Source organism: Mytilus trossulus, chromosome 4, assembly GCF_036588685.1.
Source record: "Mytilus trossulus isolate FHL-02 chromosome 4, PNRI_Mtr1.1.1.hap1, whole genome shotgun sequence".
Taxonomy (NCBI): domain Eukaryota; kingdom Metazoa; phylum Mollusca; class Bivalvia; order Mytilida; family Mytilidae; genus Mytilus; species Mytilus trossulus.
This window is the reverse complement of record NC_086376.1, coordinates 56,325,983-56,342,099: the sequence shown is the minus strand read 5'-3', so window position 1 is coordinate 56,342,099 and position 16,117 is coordinate 56,325,983. Positions and strand designations below refer to the sequence as shown.

At 30.5% G+C, this 16,117-nt stretch overlaps 1 protein-coding gene across 8 annotated transcripts in view; it reads right to left on the bottom strand.

Moving 5' to 3' along the window:
- LOC134715581 (uncharacterized) overlaps nucleotides 1-16,117 on the bottom strand; it is a 53,216-nt gene that overhangs the window by 15,903 nt on the left and 21,196 nt on the right. For 5 of the 8 annotated variants that reach the window (XM_063577857.1, XM_063577852.1, XM_063577854.1 and 2 more), the window contains exons 3-13: nucleotides 15,543-15,659; nucleotides 14,295-14,351; nucleotides 12,457-12,750; nucleotides 12,000-12,043; nucleotides 11,005-11,154; nucleotides 10,477-10,546; nucleotides 9,238-9,385; nucleotides 7,695-7,730; nucleotides 5,317-5,388; nucleotides 4,857-4,883; nucleotides 1,017-1,130 (exon numbers count right to left, since the gene is read on the bottom strand). In XM_063577857.1, coding sequence (XP_063433927.1) covers nucleotides 1,017-1,130; nucleotides 4,857-4,883; nucleotides 5,317-5,388; nucleotides 7,695-7,730; nucleotides 9,238-9,385; nucleotides 10,477-10,546; nucleotides 11,005-11,154; nucleotides 12,000-12,043; nucleotides 12,457-12,750; nucleotides 14,295-14,351; nucleotides 15,543-15,659 — 1,129 coding nt within the window. Of the gene's footprint in view, nucleotides 1-1,016; nucleotides 1,131-4,337; nucleotides 4,362-4,856; nucleotides 4,884-5,316; nucleotides 5,389-7,694; nucleotides 7,731-9,237; nucleotides 9,386-10,476; nucleotides 10,547-11,004; nucleotides 11,155-11,999; nucleotides 12,044-12,456; nucleotides 12,751-14,294; nucleotides 14,352-15,542; nucleotides 15,660-16,117 lie in introns of all 8 variants that reach the window. The other 3 variants (XM_063577853.1, XM_063577858.1, XM_063577855.1) reach the window with 3 other exon arrangements.

Below are 16,117 nucleotides of genomic sequence, written 5' to 3'. Positions count from 1 at the left end.
GAACAAGTAATAGACTAATTAAAAGATGATCTGATTTTCTACAGATAGTTATCATAAAATATATACAACTCAGCACAATGTGAATCATTTTTGCTCTTTTGCTGCACTCATTTCAAATTTTGCAAAAAAGGTTCACACAGTGGCTTGTGGCTGATATTTTAAGATGTCAATTTAAAAAAAAAATGACAATCTATACATTAATTTCTAAATTCACAGTTCTCAAGTGAATTAAATCATCTGGCATCTTGTGCAAAGTCAAAAACTTGTATGTTTTGATTATATTATATAGTTTTAATGGTTCATGAAAATTTACAACTTAAATTTCAAAGGATCATAAAATATGGTTAACTTGATTATAGGATAAAAATAAATAAAGCAACTTCTAATCAAGAGGATTTTACAAAATAAAGAAAACAAATATGTTTAAAGGGTAAAAAGCAATGTCTCAGTAATGTTAATAATGTGATAAGTATATGATTGAAACCACCAAATACTGCATACAATAAAATATTATACTTTGGAAATTTAAAATGGTGATGATAGATGCAGACCAAGATTTTTATTTCAATAGACCAATGCAAACATCTCATTCTTTCACTAATTATTATTCTACAATTGCGTTTGTAGTAAAAACATTGCATGCATAGAGCAAAATAAAAGACATTCATTATCTCCCTTTTCTTAACATGTAATTTAGACATACATGTATATATAAATGAAATGACTCTTTTTTGCATTCAATTCTTGAAACCTTGGTCAGTCACTGTTTATCTAACTGTGGATTCATCATTTTATATTTAGCTCTAATGTCATACATTTGATGGGTAGAGTTGAACCAGAAATTCAGGAGTTTAATGAAAAAGAATTTCATGTAAGATTGTTTGCAGAATTAATTAAAAAAAACAATATATCAAGTATCCATGATACATAATTTTGGTCCAAGACGATTGGTTTATGAGAAAACAACGAATCCACAGTATACATTATATCCATACAAGATAACCCCATTGACAAACCTGCTGCCTTGATGTTTGTTTGGATATCATCCAGTGATGGTTTCCCTGCTCGTACTTTATAATCACTAGCAGCTCTTGTTGTGTTGTATGAATGGCGTGCTTGCTGGTAAGGAACTACAGGCAAAAAAAGCAGCCATATATTTATGGGTTGATATTTTGTATTCAGGCAAAGCACACCAAATTAACAAATTCAACATAAATGCAATTATTATTACCAAAATTTAAATAAATAATGTTCAGTTTTGAACATTTTTAGTGATTTACATATAGCAATAATTTTTCATTTCACCTCTTCTTAACATTGCATTTATTTTGAAATCCATTGATAGCAGACTATATGAATAGTTTGCTATGGCTGTAAATAAAGAGCTTAACATATACATACAAGTAGCTATATTTCATTGTAGGCAGGGATTTTAAAAGATAGTTTCTCTTCCAAGTGAACATGCAACATATGTAATCTAAATATTTTTTGACATTCTAATTTTTTCTATATTCAAACACAGATGTGGTGTGATATTGTGTCGTTCTTAACAGACATGCACATATACATATTACTTTGACACAGAGATATGTCTCGCCAGAGTAATATGCAACTATCCAAAGGTTTCAAAGTCAATTGGCCAAAACTGATGGGATGGGGCCGAATAATCTCCATGGCAATAAGTGGTAATACTATAATGTCTTACAAATATCTAAGTGGCTCTCATTGAAATTGCCTGAACTAAATTTAACATCTGTTGAAGCTATCATAACTGGTAACAGCATTCCATAGCTTGCCTACATGACTTTGTTGAGGGACAAACATATCAATATAGTATTTTCTCCATCCACTATTTTTTTAACTTAGATTATGACCAACAAGAGGCTGTCACAACGACAGCAAACCAGATTTAATAACATTTATTTGTGTCCTGGCAATATCACAAGAACCATTACTGATGAATGGTGAAAGTGAAAATCGTCAATATCAAATTTGACCTCCATTTTGTCATCAGTATCAACATATTAAAAATTGAAAAGCTTAGATTGAATGGTTCATGAGTAAATGCAACAACGTGAATGGAAAGGCCATTTTACGATCTTTCATGAACCATAACTCCTGAACAGTAAAAGTCAAAATTGTCATTATTGAACTTGACCTCTATTTTGTCAGCAGTAACAACATATAAAAATTTCAAAAGCTTTGGTTGAGTGGTTCATAAGAAAATGCACGGACACGACTGGAAACACCATTTTTCAATCTTTCAAGAACCATATCTCCTGAACGGTAAAAGTCAACATCGTCATTATTCAACTTAACCTCCATTTTATCATCAGTAACAACATACTTAAATTTGGGAAGCTTTGGTTGAACAGTTTTTGCGTAAATGCACGGACACGACAGGAAACTCCATTTTTTCAATTTTTCAAGAACCATAACTCCTGAACGGTAAAAGTCAAAATCGATATTATCGAACTTGACCTTCATTTAGTTGTCAGTAACAACATATTAAAATTTGGGAAGCTTTGGTAGAACAGTTTTTGTGTAAATGCACGGACACGACTGGAAACTCCATTTTTCAATCTTTCAAGAACCACAACTTCTGAACGGTAAAAGTCAAAATCGCCATTATTGAACTTGACCTTCATTTAGTAGTCAGTAACAACATATTAAAATTTGGGAAGCTTTGTTAGAACAGTTTTTGCGTACATGCGCGGACACAACTGGAAACTCCATTTTTCAATCTTTCAAGAACCATAACTCCTGAACGGTAAAAGTCAAAATCGCCATTATTGAACTTGACCTTTATTTAGTTGTCAGTAACAACATATTTAAATTTGGGAAGCTTTGGTATAACAGTTTTTGTGTAAATGCACGGACACGACTGGAAACTCCATTTTTCCATCTTTCAAGAACCACAACTCCTGAATGGTAAAAGTCAAAATCGCCATTATTCAACTTGACCTTCATTTAGTTGTCAGTAACAACATACTAAAATTTTAAAAGCTTTGGTTGAATGGTTCATGAGTTAATGCACAGACAACATTTGATTGCCGTCTGCCCGCCCGCCCCCAGTACATCCCCAAATCAATAACCGACATTTTTGTCACAAAAATCCGGTTAAAAATTGATGCCTAAAGAATAAACCATTCTGGTTTGTCAACAAAACAAATGGTTTGTCTTATTGACAAACCGGAATGGTTTATTCTTAAGGCATCAATTTTTGGTCATAATTTCATATTCCCCAACAATTACTTTATGATCTGAATGCTACGAGGGGTTGTTCTGGCAGAAGATGTATAATTTGCTTTTGCTCACTCACTTATCCCTTCTATATATTATAGACATATGACTTGTAGGTTCTGATGAAATAATAGGTTAAAAATTCATTATATGTGCAAACCATTTTAGCAAAAAAGGGGAAGTACATCAAGAAACTGCTGAAAATGTGTCACATGGTATGGCATATTTAAAGGAAGCTTTATTCCATATTTAAAGAAACTACGACTTATAGTTTCTAAAAGAATTTTGACAGATTTATTTTCTGAACAGATGGACAGTCAGAAGTTTATAACAGTTATGTGCCTCTTCTTGGAAAATGAGTGAAAAGTTATTTGAAAGTCTTGACACAACATACATGTAAAAGACTTGTTAAATTTGGAATGTATCTTGGAATTAATTACTGTAAAAGGAGAAATGTCTATTGGCTTTTAACTTGTGGATAGATCATTTCCATGAAATTGAAACTTTAAAAAATTTACTGACAAAAAATATTAATTCGAAGATTTATTTTACAAATCGATCAAATTGGTAGATTTAAAAATTATATTCAAACTTAGCTTAGCAGGTAAAATAAGTTTGCCAAAATAAAATCTATGTAATAATTATCAATATAAAAATAAAAATATGACGAAGTTTGTAATTTAGACAAACTATCCACCAGAGACCAAAGGAAAGGCTGTAGACAAGAATAGCTGACTGTATGGCCTTTAACAATGAGCAAAACCTATACCATATAACAAGCTATTTTTTTGCTTTTGCTAAAAAACAACATCTTTTTACATCATTTGGTCTCTGGGTGGAGAGTTTTTTCATTGGCAATCCTACCACATCTTCTTATTATAATATAAAAAGTTCCTGCATGACAAAATCTTTAGACATTTGACAATTTTTGGCATATATTACTAACTAGTAAATAAAAAAAATAAAACTTAAAGAAAATGTGGCAAACGAGTATACTTTGTGCAGGGTATGTATTACAGTGACCAAAAAAAGTTATATCAAACTAAAATCTATTCTATTCTCATAAAAGTTAGAACAATAGAATATGTATATACCAGAACTTTCTTCACTGTAACTTGCTACAAATATACACAAAACACCCTTGCATTGATGCATAAACTAATTACTGAAAAATTACAACCCATTCCAATTCGTTATATGAAATATGTATAGCATGTGTGTAAAATTACTAAAGAAGGACAATATTCTTAGAGTATGGTAAAAAAAATCGTCATAATTTCATTTTCCTACACATATATGTCATGATTTCAATAAAACTAAAGGTTGTTCTAGCACAAGATGTATAATTTGCTTTTCCTCATTCACTTGCTTCTCATATTTTATATTTGGCAATAGCATTTTAAAGACAGTAGTTGTCCCCCCTTTTGTAGTAGCAATTACATAACCAAGAATTATACAATTTCTGGCAAAAGACCTTACGTGCATTATTGTTTAGTGTCATTCCTTTACATGCAATTTTCATGCTACCTGACCCCAATTCAAATATCTAGCTTTCCACATGCAGAAATTCATGCTTTATTTAAGATTGAAGAATCTTCAAAATATGTACTCACATGAATTATCATAATCATCATCTACCGCTGTCATTTAAATGTATCAAGTTTTTTTAAATTGTGCAAAACAATAAAAGTACAGGATTGGTTTTACTCTCTATTCCATTCTATTGTCTAATAAGGCAATACAGTTGATCAGTAAAATAAGTACTGAATGTTCTTGTTTTGGAATTTCTGGCAAACAAATCTATCTTTAGTTTGGGCTACATTCATTTTCTATTTCACATATTTTTTTAAAAAACAAACAGAAATTAGTCCTAGGTCTAAAAATAATTTTCAGGATCAAAGTATTCAACATTTAATTTCTTCTATATACATTTGGTTTAATGTTATTAATGTTATTGTTTGGTTTGTTCTCTATTTTTGTTATGTATATATATTTTATGTTGTAGGGTTGCTTTTACACTGATGTATTCTTTTTTTTGTTCAGTTCTGCATATCTTCTAGTGTAAGATCTTACATTTGGCACTTGAAGGCGTCACAGTTTTGAATCCTTGGCGCTGTGGTCTGGACGGAACTGGTTCTTCATAATCTAAATGAAAGAATGCATAACTATTTATTTTAATATAACAAGTCAAATGGTTTCAACTATCAAAAAAAAATTGGCAGGATGCAATGTATCAAATCTAACTTTAACAAAGAATTAGTTTTTAACTGCATCTTACACAACTTTTCCTGGTAACCATGTTTACTATCAAATCATTTATATCATAAACTCAACATATTCAACTGTTTAGTAATGAAAGAATATTATCAAAACGAAAAGCTAAATTTCAAATTTTTAGGACTGAATAAGGTTATATTGACTGAAATTAGTACCTAAAAGATTAAGGTACTTTCACAACATAAAACAACTAGATACCTCACTAATGAAAAGTATCATCTCTAGTTGAAGAAAAAACAATATTTTTATAATTAAATAATATTACCAAACTTTATATACCGTATATATAAAACCACTATCCAAAAAGTGAACCTATACCATATGTATGAATAATTTGTATGTTATCTATCACAAGTTTATTGGCAACAGATATTTCTGTACCTTTTATATCTAAATAAATACAGGTTTGAAAAGTACAAGTAAAGATCTATTCTAAAAAAAAATCAAGCATAACTCCAAAAAGATGTTTGGGATCACTGCAAAGCTAAAATAAAATAAAATTCAGTATTATACATTATAAATTTCTTTTTACTTTAGGTTACTCATCACCTTGAGTTAGGATTTAATATGGTAAGGCTTAAGGGTAAGGAATTTTGGTCTGAGATTAAGATTAAAATTAAACAGTAAGAGTTAATATTTGGCAGATTGTTATTTTCGGTATGATGCATAAACTTTTTTTTTCATCAGTCAGTTAAATATAAGCATTGAATATATGAGCAATCTTAACATTAATATTGTTTATTTTTTTTCAAAAAATGTTTTGCTGGGTATTTTCTAGGTCTCTAACGTGGTCATGAAAGAATCAATTTTGATGTTTAGAGTATTAGCATTACAGTCCTAATTTGAGAGTTTCATTAGTAAGAGCAGGTCCAATATGTGTTATGTGGTCCTAAGGATGGTTTGATACCATGGGAAGATTCAATGTTATGGTATAAAATCACACCTTTGGGCCAGGTATCAGATGAGCTAATATCAGGTGCACAACTTGATGTCCTATTAAAAAATTCTGTGCTAGTTTGGTGGAATAACAAAGTGTGATACAGACAACACAGAAACAAAATAACAAAAGTGATTCCAGTGTGTCATCTCAGCTAAATATTGGTGCTGTTATCAAATGCTTAGGTTAAAAAAAAAGATTAAAAAATATCCTCTAACCAAACAACCTAAATAAAAAATTCACCTTGAGAAGACCCTAATGTTAAAAGAAATATATAAAAATAAGCAATACTGTCACACAAGCCTAACTGTAACTGTAGAAATTCCATGCAAAGTAACCCAATAAACCTTAACATTATAGTAACCAAAAAGTAAATATTCTATCTTGTACTATTAAAATTAATATCAGGCTTAAAGCATTTTTACCTAAGTTCACTGAAATTCTGAAAAATATTTGATATATCTTAATCCATTTAGATTTATAGTATCGTAGACTTCTTGCTGAACAAATAGTAGATACAGTTAGAGTTACTTCTAAAACCTTATAACATAAAATATTCATCAAGAGTTAAAAGCAATTTGGTAATATGTACATTTCAAAGCAAAATAACTGTTTTTGTACAAATTTATATTCTTTATTTTTTATTCATGTTGATGTGCTATTAATTTCAGATTAAAGATTCTATTCCTTGCTGTCATTATAACTAAATGATTTTTGACATCAACCAGTGTAATAAAAAAACAATTAAATTGTATGACCTTCCAAGACATTTGTGAGAGGGGAGACAACTTTATTTCATTTGTAACGTGCATATATTAGTGTCATTTCGTAATGAATCAGTTTCAGGATACAAAAGCCCTTTTTCATATCACAAACTTTTGACTCTGGAGTATTTAATTTTTCGACAGGCTAACTATATAGAATTTATGGTAGAAATTCTGGTATTCAGTCAAGTAAGAACACAAAAAGAAGAATCAAGCTTACAATTGGTGCAATTTTGGGATAAAATATTGGTTTGACACCACAAAGTCATACCAAAACATTTACTTTCCCCCCAAATTATCCCAATTCTAAGCCTGATTATACTTCTTTTAGGTGCTCTTACTGGACCAAGTACCAGAATGTCCTACCTCAGAGTAGGTAAACTGTAGAAAAATTATATTATTTAGAGTCTGTCAGCAATATTAAAATATTCAATAACAAATACAAGTAGATTGGAATGACACACAAACATTACCTGGTGGTGGTTCATTCAGTATGTCTGCTACTGTATCTGTATAAAATAATGTCAGTGGGTTAGAAAAAGCAACAGAAACATGCGAACACCTAACATTATAAACTCCATTGCTATAAAGGGGTAGCTGATAATTTGAAGAAAATTATTTTTTCCATAAAAGTTCTATTGGTTATTCTATTTGAAAGAATAATACACATAAAGGTCAAGAAGAAAGGTCAAGGTTATATCAGTAAACCTCAATAAAATTAAAAGTTTCTGTTGTCAAGTAACATTACCCCTTTATAGCATCCTATTGAGTAGATCAGTGCTGAGTTGAGTGTATTTCAAAAATGTAAAAATGTAAAATTTACTCCACTAATGACAGCAGTAACCTATCAGAGAACAACATTGGCCTTCTTTTGCATTATAGGAACCTGACCATATAGGCCTATTCCAATATCTTCCCCAGCTCTTACTCTAACCATAGTACTAACTATAGTCTTAACCTTTAAACAACCCTAAACCTAAGCTGACCTAATTTATATCTGACCCAAGCAATATCTCGACATTACCCCAACTGCCCAAAAACATTACCTTAACCTTTATCGACATCCTTTCCCTTTCTCAATCTTTCCATTACCTAATCCAAAACCTATGATAAATATAACTCTACTCTTACCATTACCTTATTCAAAAGCCTCTAGCTGAAATAGAGCCTTTGTCTGATCTAAAACCATACCCTTTCCAAACCACTACCCTTTTCTGGACCCCAGCATTATTATAGACTTTACCAACCCCTACATGAAACCAAACATTATGTATGCCTTTTGCTAACCTTTAACCAAAACCTAAAGAGAGTCTAATATTTCCATACTTAAACTCTTACCCCAAAGTAATAGGTCCTCTAACACAAAAGAAGGCCACAACATATTATACTATGGATTTATTTAATTAATGGTTACCAAATTATGTGCTTCAAATAAAATTTTCTTTTTTAATCATCATTTATACCAATAATATCAGCTAAAAAGTCAATCTAATATAATGCCTGTAAATTGGTATCCAAGTGAATAAAAAGAAATCCATAGTGTGTAAAATAGTGAAAACACAATAAAACTATGTTACTGTGTTAAGTCAAATCATTTAAACTAAGCTTTTCTGTATTGTCTCTCTCACCTTCTTTTTCTGTTAAAAAATATTCAATACATTTGAAATTTGTTAAAATTATTCATGATTACCATGATCTACTTTCACTTTTTCTCAAATATTTTTTTTTGTATGAATATTAGTTAATATTTTCTCCTGTAGAATATAATACCTGCATTATCTTACAAATTTGTAAAAATTGTGAAGGGAAATGTTTTGCAAATAAGAAAACTCAGATTTTAAACTTTGATTGCAACCTTTGTTTTGTAAAATTTCCTTAAATTGCAAAAATTATTCTCTTTATTTTTAACCATTGTAATAATAAATTCCAACAAAAAACCCAGCATTCAAATGGTCACTTTTTTTCTTTCTCAAATCTGTTTTTACAGACATGGTCTGTTGCATATTGCATGTTTACCTGCAGGTTGTAATCTTCCAGTATTATATGGGTCTTCAACCATACCAAAGTCACTCAAGCGATTAGTTGTAAGAGGGTTTGTACTATAAGTTCCTGATGTTGTCACAAAGTAATTCATCACACTTGTTAAATTTCTCATGGCCTCATGCTGTAAAAGAGATCACTTACATCAAAATACATTTCTAATGCAACAACGTTTGTAACGTTCATTTTGATATTTACATGGCATCAATTGACAATTGATGCTATGGGACGTACGCACATGCATAGACAGTATTTGACAGATTTTAAATGCATGTTTTAACGTTGTTTTCTGTCAGTTTCATTAGAATGGAGATAACAATATTGTATTTTAAGCTCCAACGGCATCAATTGGGGATTTGATGGTCGCAAATACCCGTTTACTGTCTCGCTAACACGTCGCCAGTAAACTTAATTTGCGACCATCAAATCCCCAATTGATGCCGTCGGAGCTTAAAATACAATACAGTTATCTCCTAAGTAAAAAGATTGGAAACAAATTGTTAACAGTTACATGGAAAAATGAGTCTTGATTGCAACTGCTGCTGAAAGTATACGTTACATCACATTCAAAGAAAATTTGACAAACTTATTAATGTATGTAAAACTTTAAACACAGATTGACCCTAAATGCTGACAGTATGAAAGGAATGCCATATTTCCATAACAAACTGTTGCTGGCTTGACATTAAAATAAAACTGTTTATTCAAAACATTATTTAATATACAGTTTTCAATCCACTTTTATTTGAGCAAGAGTTAATTTCCTTTGTTGACTTTGTAAGTTAAAACATTTATTGTTTAAAAAGAAAAGCAAAATCTCGCATTTGACCAAAATTAGTGAATAGTATCATAAATTTAACCAATACATAGTTAAATCAATACCTTCAGTACTGATGATCTTGCCCTGCTGGTATCTATAGAGTTTTGGTCCATAAACCAATAAAGAAAACAATAGCACTTTACACAGGAACAATACAGGATAAGTCACTCCAAGGAACATCAGTTTTACATCTCACTAAGCTATATTATTGCTAATGAGTTGCATTAGCATGTATAAAGGTTTTTTTACAAGAAGAAAGCCAGCTCCTCAATTGATCACAAAAAAAATGCACCATTTTAAAAGAAATGTCAGTATTGGCCCTGTTATAGATTCACATATCAATGTATAACAGGGTAACTACAGAAACACCCTGTTAAAACACTATTAATACTAACTTGATTTTCAACTTTGATCTTGTAGCCTCTCTCCACACGTATAACTTCATAGTGTTCTATAGAAGACCTCCTGAAATTAGATATAGTTTCCTTCCAAAAAATAGCTTACAGTTTTGATTATTTGTGATATGATATGTTTTATAATAGACTTCTGCTATTAAATAACTTAACAAGGTTTTTTAACCGTTCACAATACTTGATATAACAATATTTTTGTATTGCTGAAGCTTTTGTTTAAATTATTCATTATAGATACACTTATTTCCTTTTATATTGACCTCATCAAAAAATAATTTACTTTTTACTAAACAAAGAAGGACTCTGAAAATTGTTTCATATTTTTCATGTCGGAGCCTTTTAAAAGCCAACTATATGGTATGTGTTTTTTCTCTATGTTGAAGATCATAGGGTTGCCTGTAATTTATAACATCCAGTTTAATTTGATTTTATGGTGGACATTTGTCTCGTTGGCAATCATATCACATCTCCTTATTTTTATATATATACTTCAGCTCTAGACACACATACCCCTGTTTCACAAGTCTTTTACTTATAACATAACTGCCGTCTTGTTTGAACCTGTTACTTTCTCTCATAAGTGTATCACCATATTTTCTTTCTGCTGCTATGGCCAAGTATGACTCAGCTTTTTCTCTGGTACAAGCCTCAAAGAACCAACTGAAACAAATAAATAAACCCATTTTTCTATGGATTGTGCTGCTTTATCAAAATATTTTAATCGTATATTGTTCAACCTGTGCAGTATGGCAATTGCTTTGCTTATATTTGTTATTTTCTGCATGGTGCTATGCTTGGAAATAACTTATCTATATTCAAATTTTCAAGTGTAAAATAACTTCAACTGTCTGCCTCTACAAGAAATAAGAATGTGTCCATTGACATGGATGCCCCACTCGCACTATCATTTTCTCTGTTCAGTGGACCATGAAATTAGGGTCAAACTCAAATTTGGTATTAAAATTAGAAAAATCATAAAGTTCAGGTATTGGGAACAAATATGTGTACAAAGTTTCAAGTTGATTTCACTTTAACTTCATCAAAATCTACATTGACAAAAATCTTTAACCTGAAGAGGGACAGATGGTCGAACAGAGGGACAAATGAATGCCCCTAAGTGGGTCATAAAAATAAAGTAATGTCAGAGATGTTGCTGACATATTAATAGAAAAGTTATTCTGTTTAACAGTTTTTGAGAAAACAGTGATGAAAATATTTGTTGAACACAAATGGACATATGAAAGTACAAACAAGGCAACAGCAATAGTTTTTGATTAGGATAATCATAATATCGTATTTTTACTATGGTATATATAGTATTCCAGGTATTTCAGAATGACTTTTACTGTATAATAGATCATGTCATGCTTAAATAATTTTATCACACCTGGTAAAGAAAACTACACTCAATTTCCTCTCGTTGGATAACTAAAAATAAATTTGTATTCACTTACAGATCATGCATCACTAAGGACTGCACTGGTTTATCAATAAGTAATACCTACCCAGGGGTAACAGTATCATCTTGGTGGTTTGAAAACTTGTGTCTCTACAAAAACCAATATGTTTCTTTTTAATCACCAAAAATAGAAAATATAACATAGTAGATTGAAACAACAATGTACAATTTTTCGATCAAATTTTCATTTATCAAATGCATAATTTTTAGTACGCCATCTGGTATTGTGGTTGTAATGGTTAACCGTAGATTCTGATTATCATACATTTGTCATGAATTATTTGTTTTGGAAAGAAATTTGCATAAATTGTATTATTACTCTATAGAAGATTTCCCTTTCGTTCATCAGAATATAAATATAAGATGTGGTATGATTATCAATGAGACAACTCTCCACCAGAGACCAAATAATATTTAACTTGTCACAAGAAACCGAAAGGACATTGTTTAATCTAAACCTAGTGTCATAAAAGTCAGGCTTTGCAAATTTCTTTATAAATTACCATAACTGGGCCACCACCAACACCATCAATAGTCAAGGATCCACTTCCACTAGATCGAGAATTAGATCTGTGACTTATAACGCCACTGTCGTCTGATAATACACTCTTTCTGTTGGGGTTAGATCTAGCACTATTTAAAGATTGTCTTGGACTATTTTCTGTGAGGCTCCTTTGGCTAACAGCATCAATTTGAACTGGAGGGTCTGAACCATTGAGCAAATGGTAATTAGCAACATCTTGTTTGATTTTGTTGATAATATCTCTTGGAAGATCAAGGTCATCTGGCACTTTTTGCTGCAAGAAAGAAGAAATACTACATTTCTGAAACCATTAAATAAATTTAAAAAGTTCATAAGAACTTGTTTTATTAAAATTGAAAGTTAGATTCAGCAAGCAACAAGAATCTATTGTTCCATTGCTTTCTTGATTTACTGAATATAAATAAATGAATAAATGGAGGGTATTCTTCAATGAGACAGCAACCCAAATGACACAAAAATCACATTATAAAATCAGGACATGTGTCTTCGCTAAGTGTTAAGTTCTAATTGTCAAGAGTCTAAAAAGTTGTCAATACATTGCGTTTTGTTATTTGTTTTTGCCATGTGATTATGGACTTTCCAAATTGATTTTCCTCTAAGTTCAGTATTTTTGTGATTTTACTTTTTGAACAGAGACTTATACTTTTTAAAAATGAGACAGCAACCCAATGAAAAAACCCAACAATATAAGACATCAGTACACATTATTTAATTAAATGTAAAATGTTAAGTTCTAGATTGTCTAGACTAAATACATTTGTAGTACATTTAATAAAACAAAGACAATCAGAGATCTGCCATCTTTGCACATCTAATTCTCAAAAATGACAAAGACATTAAAAATGTATGACATAACCCATCTATTTCAAATTTGTAATTTAAATCAAACGTTTGACAGTGAAAAATCTGATAAAATTAGACAGATTTTGTTTATTGTATTTGAAAGTTATAAAATTGTTCAAAGACGTGAAAGTAACTTCATTTTTTTTATTTCAAACAACATAATATGTAACTGTTCATGTGCAGTCAAGTTTAATATTCTAATTTGTTCAGCTGTGGCTTTTGAACAATATTCTACACATGCAATGCTGCGAAAAAGACACATCACAACACTTTTTATTAGATTTTTGACCAGTTGTTAAAGTATAATTGAACTAATCATGCTAAATAAATGTATCACTTATAGCTGCAGGACAGTCTACTTATAGAGTAATTTATGGTATATCTACAAAAAACAGCTTCATATGTGTGGGCTAAACTTGTTTATCTATAAAAGTTTTTTGATGTCAAAATTAATTTGCTGTCAGTCTGAATGGACCAAAATATCGACTGCAATCACGCGTAACTGACAAAATTAAACTACTCGATTGACAAAAAATTATGTTTAAGTTTAAATCCACCGTATTCAGTTCACATTATCAAACGTAACATCCCATCTCATTTTATTTAAATAATAATCAGTATATATCAAACAAACCATTACAGATGAGGTAACTAAAAAACCTTATGACAATCAATGAATTCTTTTTACTCCATCAATTTTATGCTGACATTATTTTAAGAATTCATCTGTAAAGTAGTTAAACAATAAATGCATGCGTAAACCATTAATAAATTCTTTTTACTATTCAAATAATTTTACGCTGACATTATTTTAAGAATTCATGTGTAAAGTTGTAAAACAATAAATGCATGCATGTGCACTATAAAAATGTCAAAAGCCATAAACAGAACTTTTATACATAAGTAATAATAACCTTTATAATTAATCTAAATATCTGTAAATATTTTTCTTACCCTAGCAACTCCAACAATATAACCTCTCCATAAATCTCTTTCTGACTTTTTGTCACTCTAAAAGAAGAAATATGATCTTAATAGCTTGTTAGACATACTGTTAAGTCATAGAGGTCTAATCACTTCCTGGATGGCTTTCCACAAATATAAATTACATTGTTATTGTGAATTAATTATTATTTGTGGACACATTTTTTCCTGATTTTTTAGGGTACAGGTGATCCACAAATTTAAATGTTCAACGAATTTTAAATTGTCTATACTTAAGGTGTGTATGCACATTTTTGGTAAATTCATGAAATCAAATATTCTGAAAATTGACTTTTTTCCTTTAATCATAAAAATTGGTATCAACAAAAACAAACGAATCAACAGTATTATTTAAAGATCCCTGCTTTGACAAAAGACTAATATATTGATTATAAAATAAACCAAGAATGTGTCCATAGTACACGGATGCCCCACTCCATTATCATTTTCTATGTTCAGTGGACCGTAAAATTGGGATAAAAATATAATTTGGCATTTAAATTAGAAAGATCATAACCTAAGGAACATGTGTACAAAGTTTCAAGTTGATTGGACTTCAACTAAATCAAAAACTACTTTGACCAAAAACTTTACCCTGAAACTTGCACTATCATTTTCTATGTTCAGTGGACCGTGAAATTGGGGTCAAAAGTCTAATTTGGCAATTAAATTAGAAAGATTATGTCATAGGGAACATGTTTACTAAGTTTGAAGTTGATTGGATTTCAACATCATCAAAAACTACCTTGACCAAAAACTTTAACCTGAACGAACAGAAGGTTGAACGGATGGAAGGCAGACGGACGGACGAATGGACGCACAGACCAGAAAACATAATGCCCCTCTACTATTGTAGGTGAGGCATAACCTCTACTTTCGTAGGTTGGGCATAATAAATATTCCCTAGCTTGTTGAACATCCCTTTTGTGTAATTTTGGGTTCCTCTTATTGCCTTCTAATATTGATTTGGATTTGAAATATCCACTTGTAAAGTGATATCTTTTACTTGCTTCAACAAAAGTTATGGGATATTGAAAAGGTATATTAATACATGTAATAAAAGGATAATATAGAATTTCTCATCATATACAAGCATGTTTATTTATTTCACTCTCTCTGAATTAAGTTATTATGGGTTGGTCTCATTACCTCAGAAAAGATTTCACCTCTTTCTATCTCTCTCTCTCTTAATTAAGCTCACCTGACAAGTGTTCTTACCTTAAAAGTATTAATTCTTCTTCTGTTACCAGTATATAATATAAACTTGTAATTGTTAGCTTTTTCTGGTCTAACCTCAAACTTTGTGGTTGGGTCTATTGTTAAGGTGCCTTCATGCTGTAACAGAAATCAGTATCAGTTACCTGGCTGCCATTTTGAGAAGATCTAATGTTTGAACATGTCAGTTTTTATAAAATTCCCCTTTTTTGTATTTATGTTGGAGGTCCGTATATTTGTTACGCTTTTTTCATGTCAAGTTAATATTGACCTCACTGACATTTATAAATCTTTCCAAATCTATCAAGTACTGTAAATTCAGAAATTATTGCGAGGTTTTTATTATTGCGAATAATGCGACTGAGTTGTAAACACAATAATTAAAACTCGCATTTTGTAATGTTTTAACTGAATTAAGCATGACTTTTCTCAAAATCGTAAAAATTAAAATCGCATTCAAGTGTAAAATGACAAAATCGCAATAATAAATGCACGCAATAATTTCTGAATTTACAGTAACGATTGTTTAAAAAGTTATATCTTTTCTATGAAACTGGGGTCATGATTTTAGAAGGTGG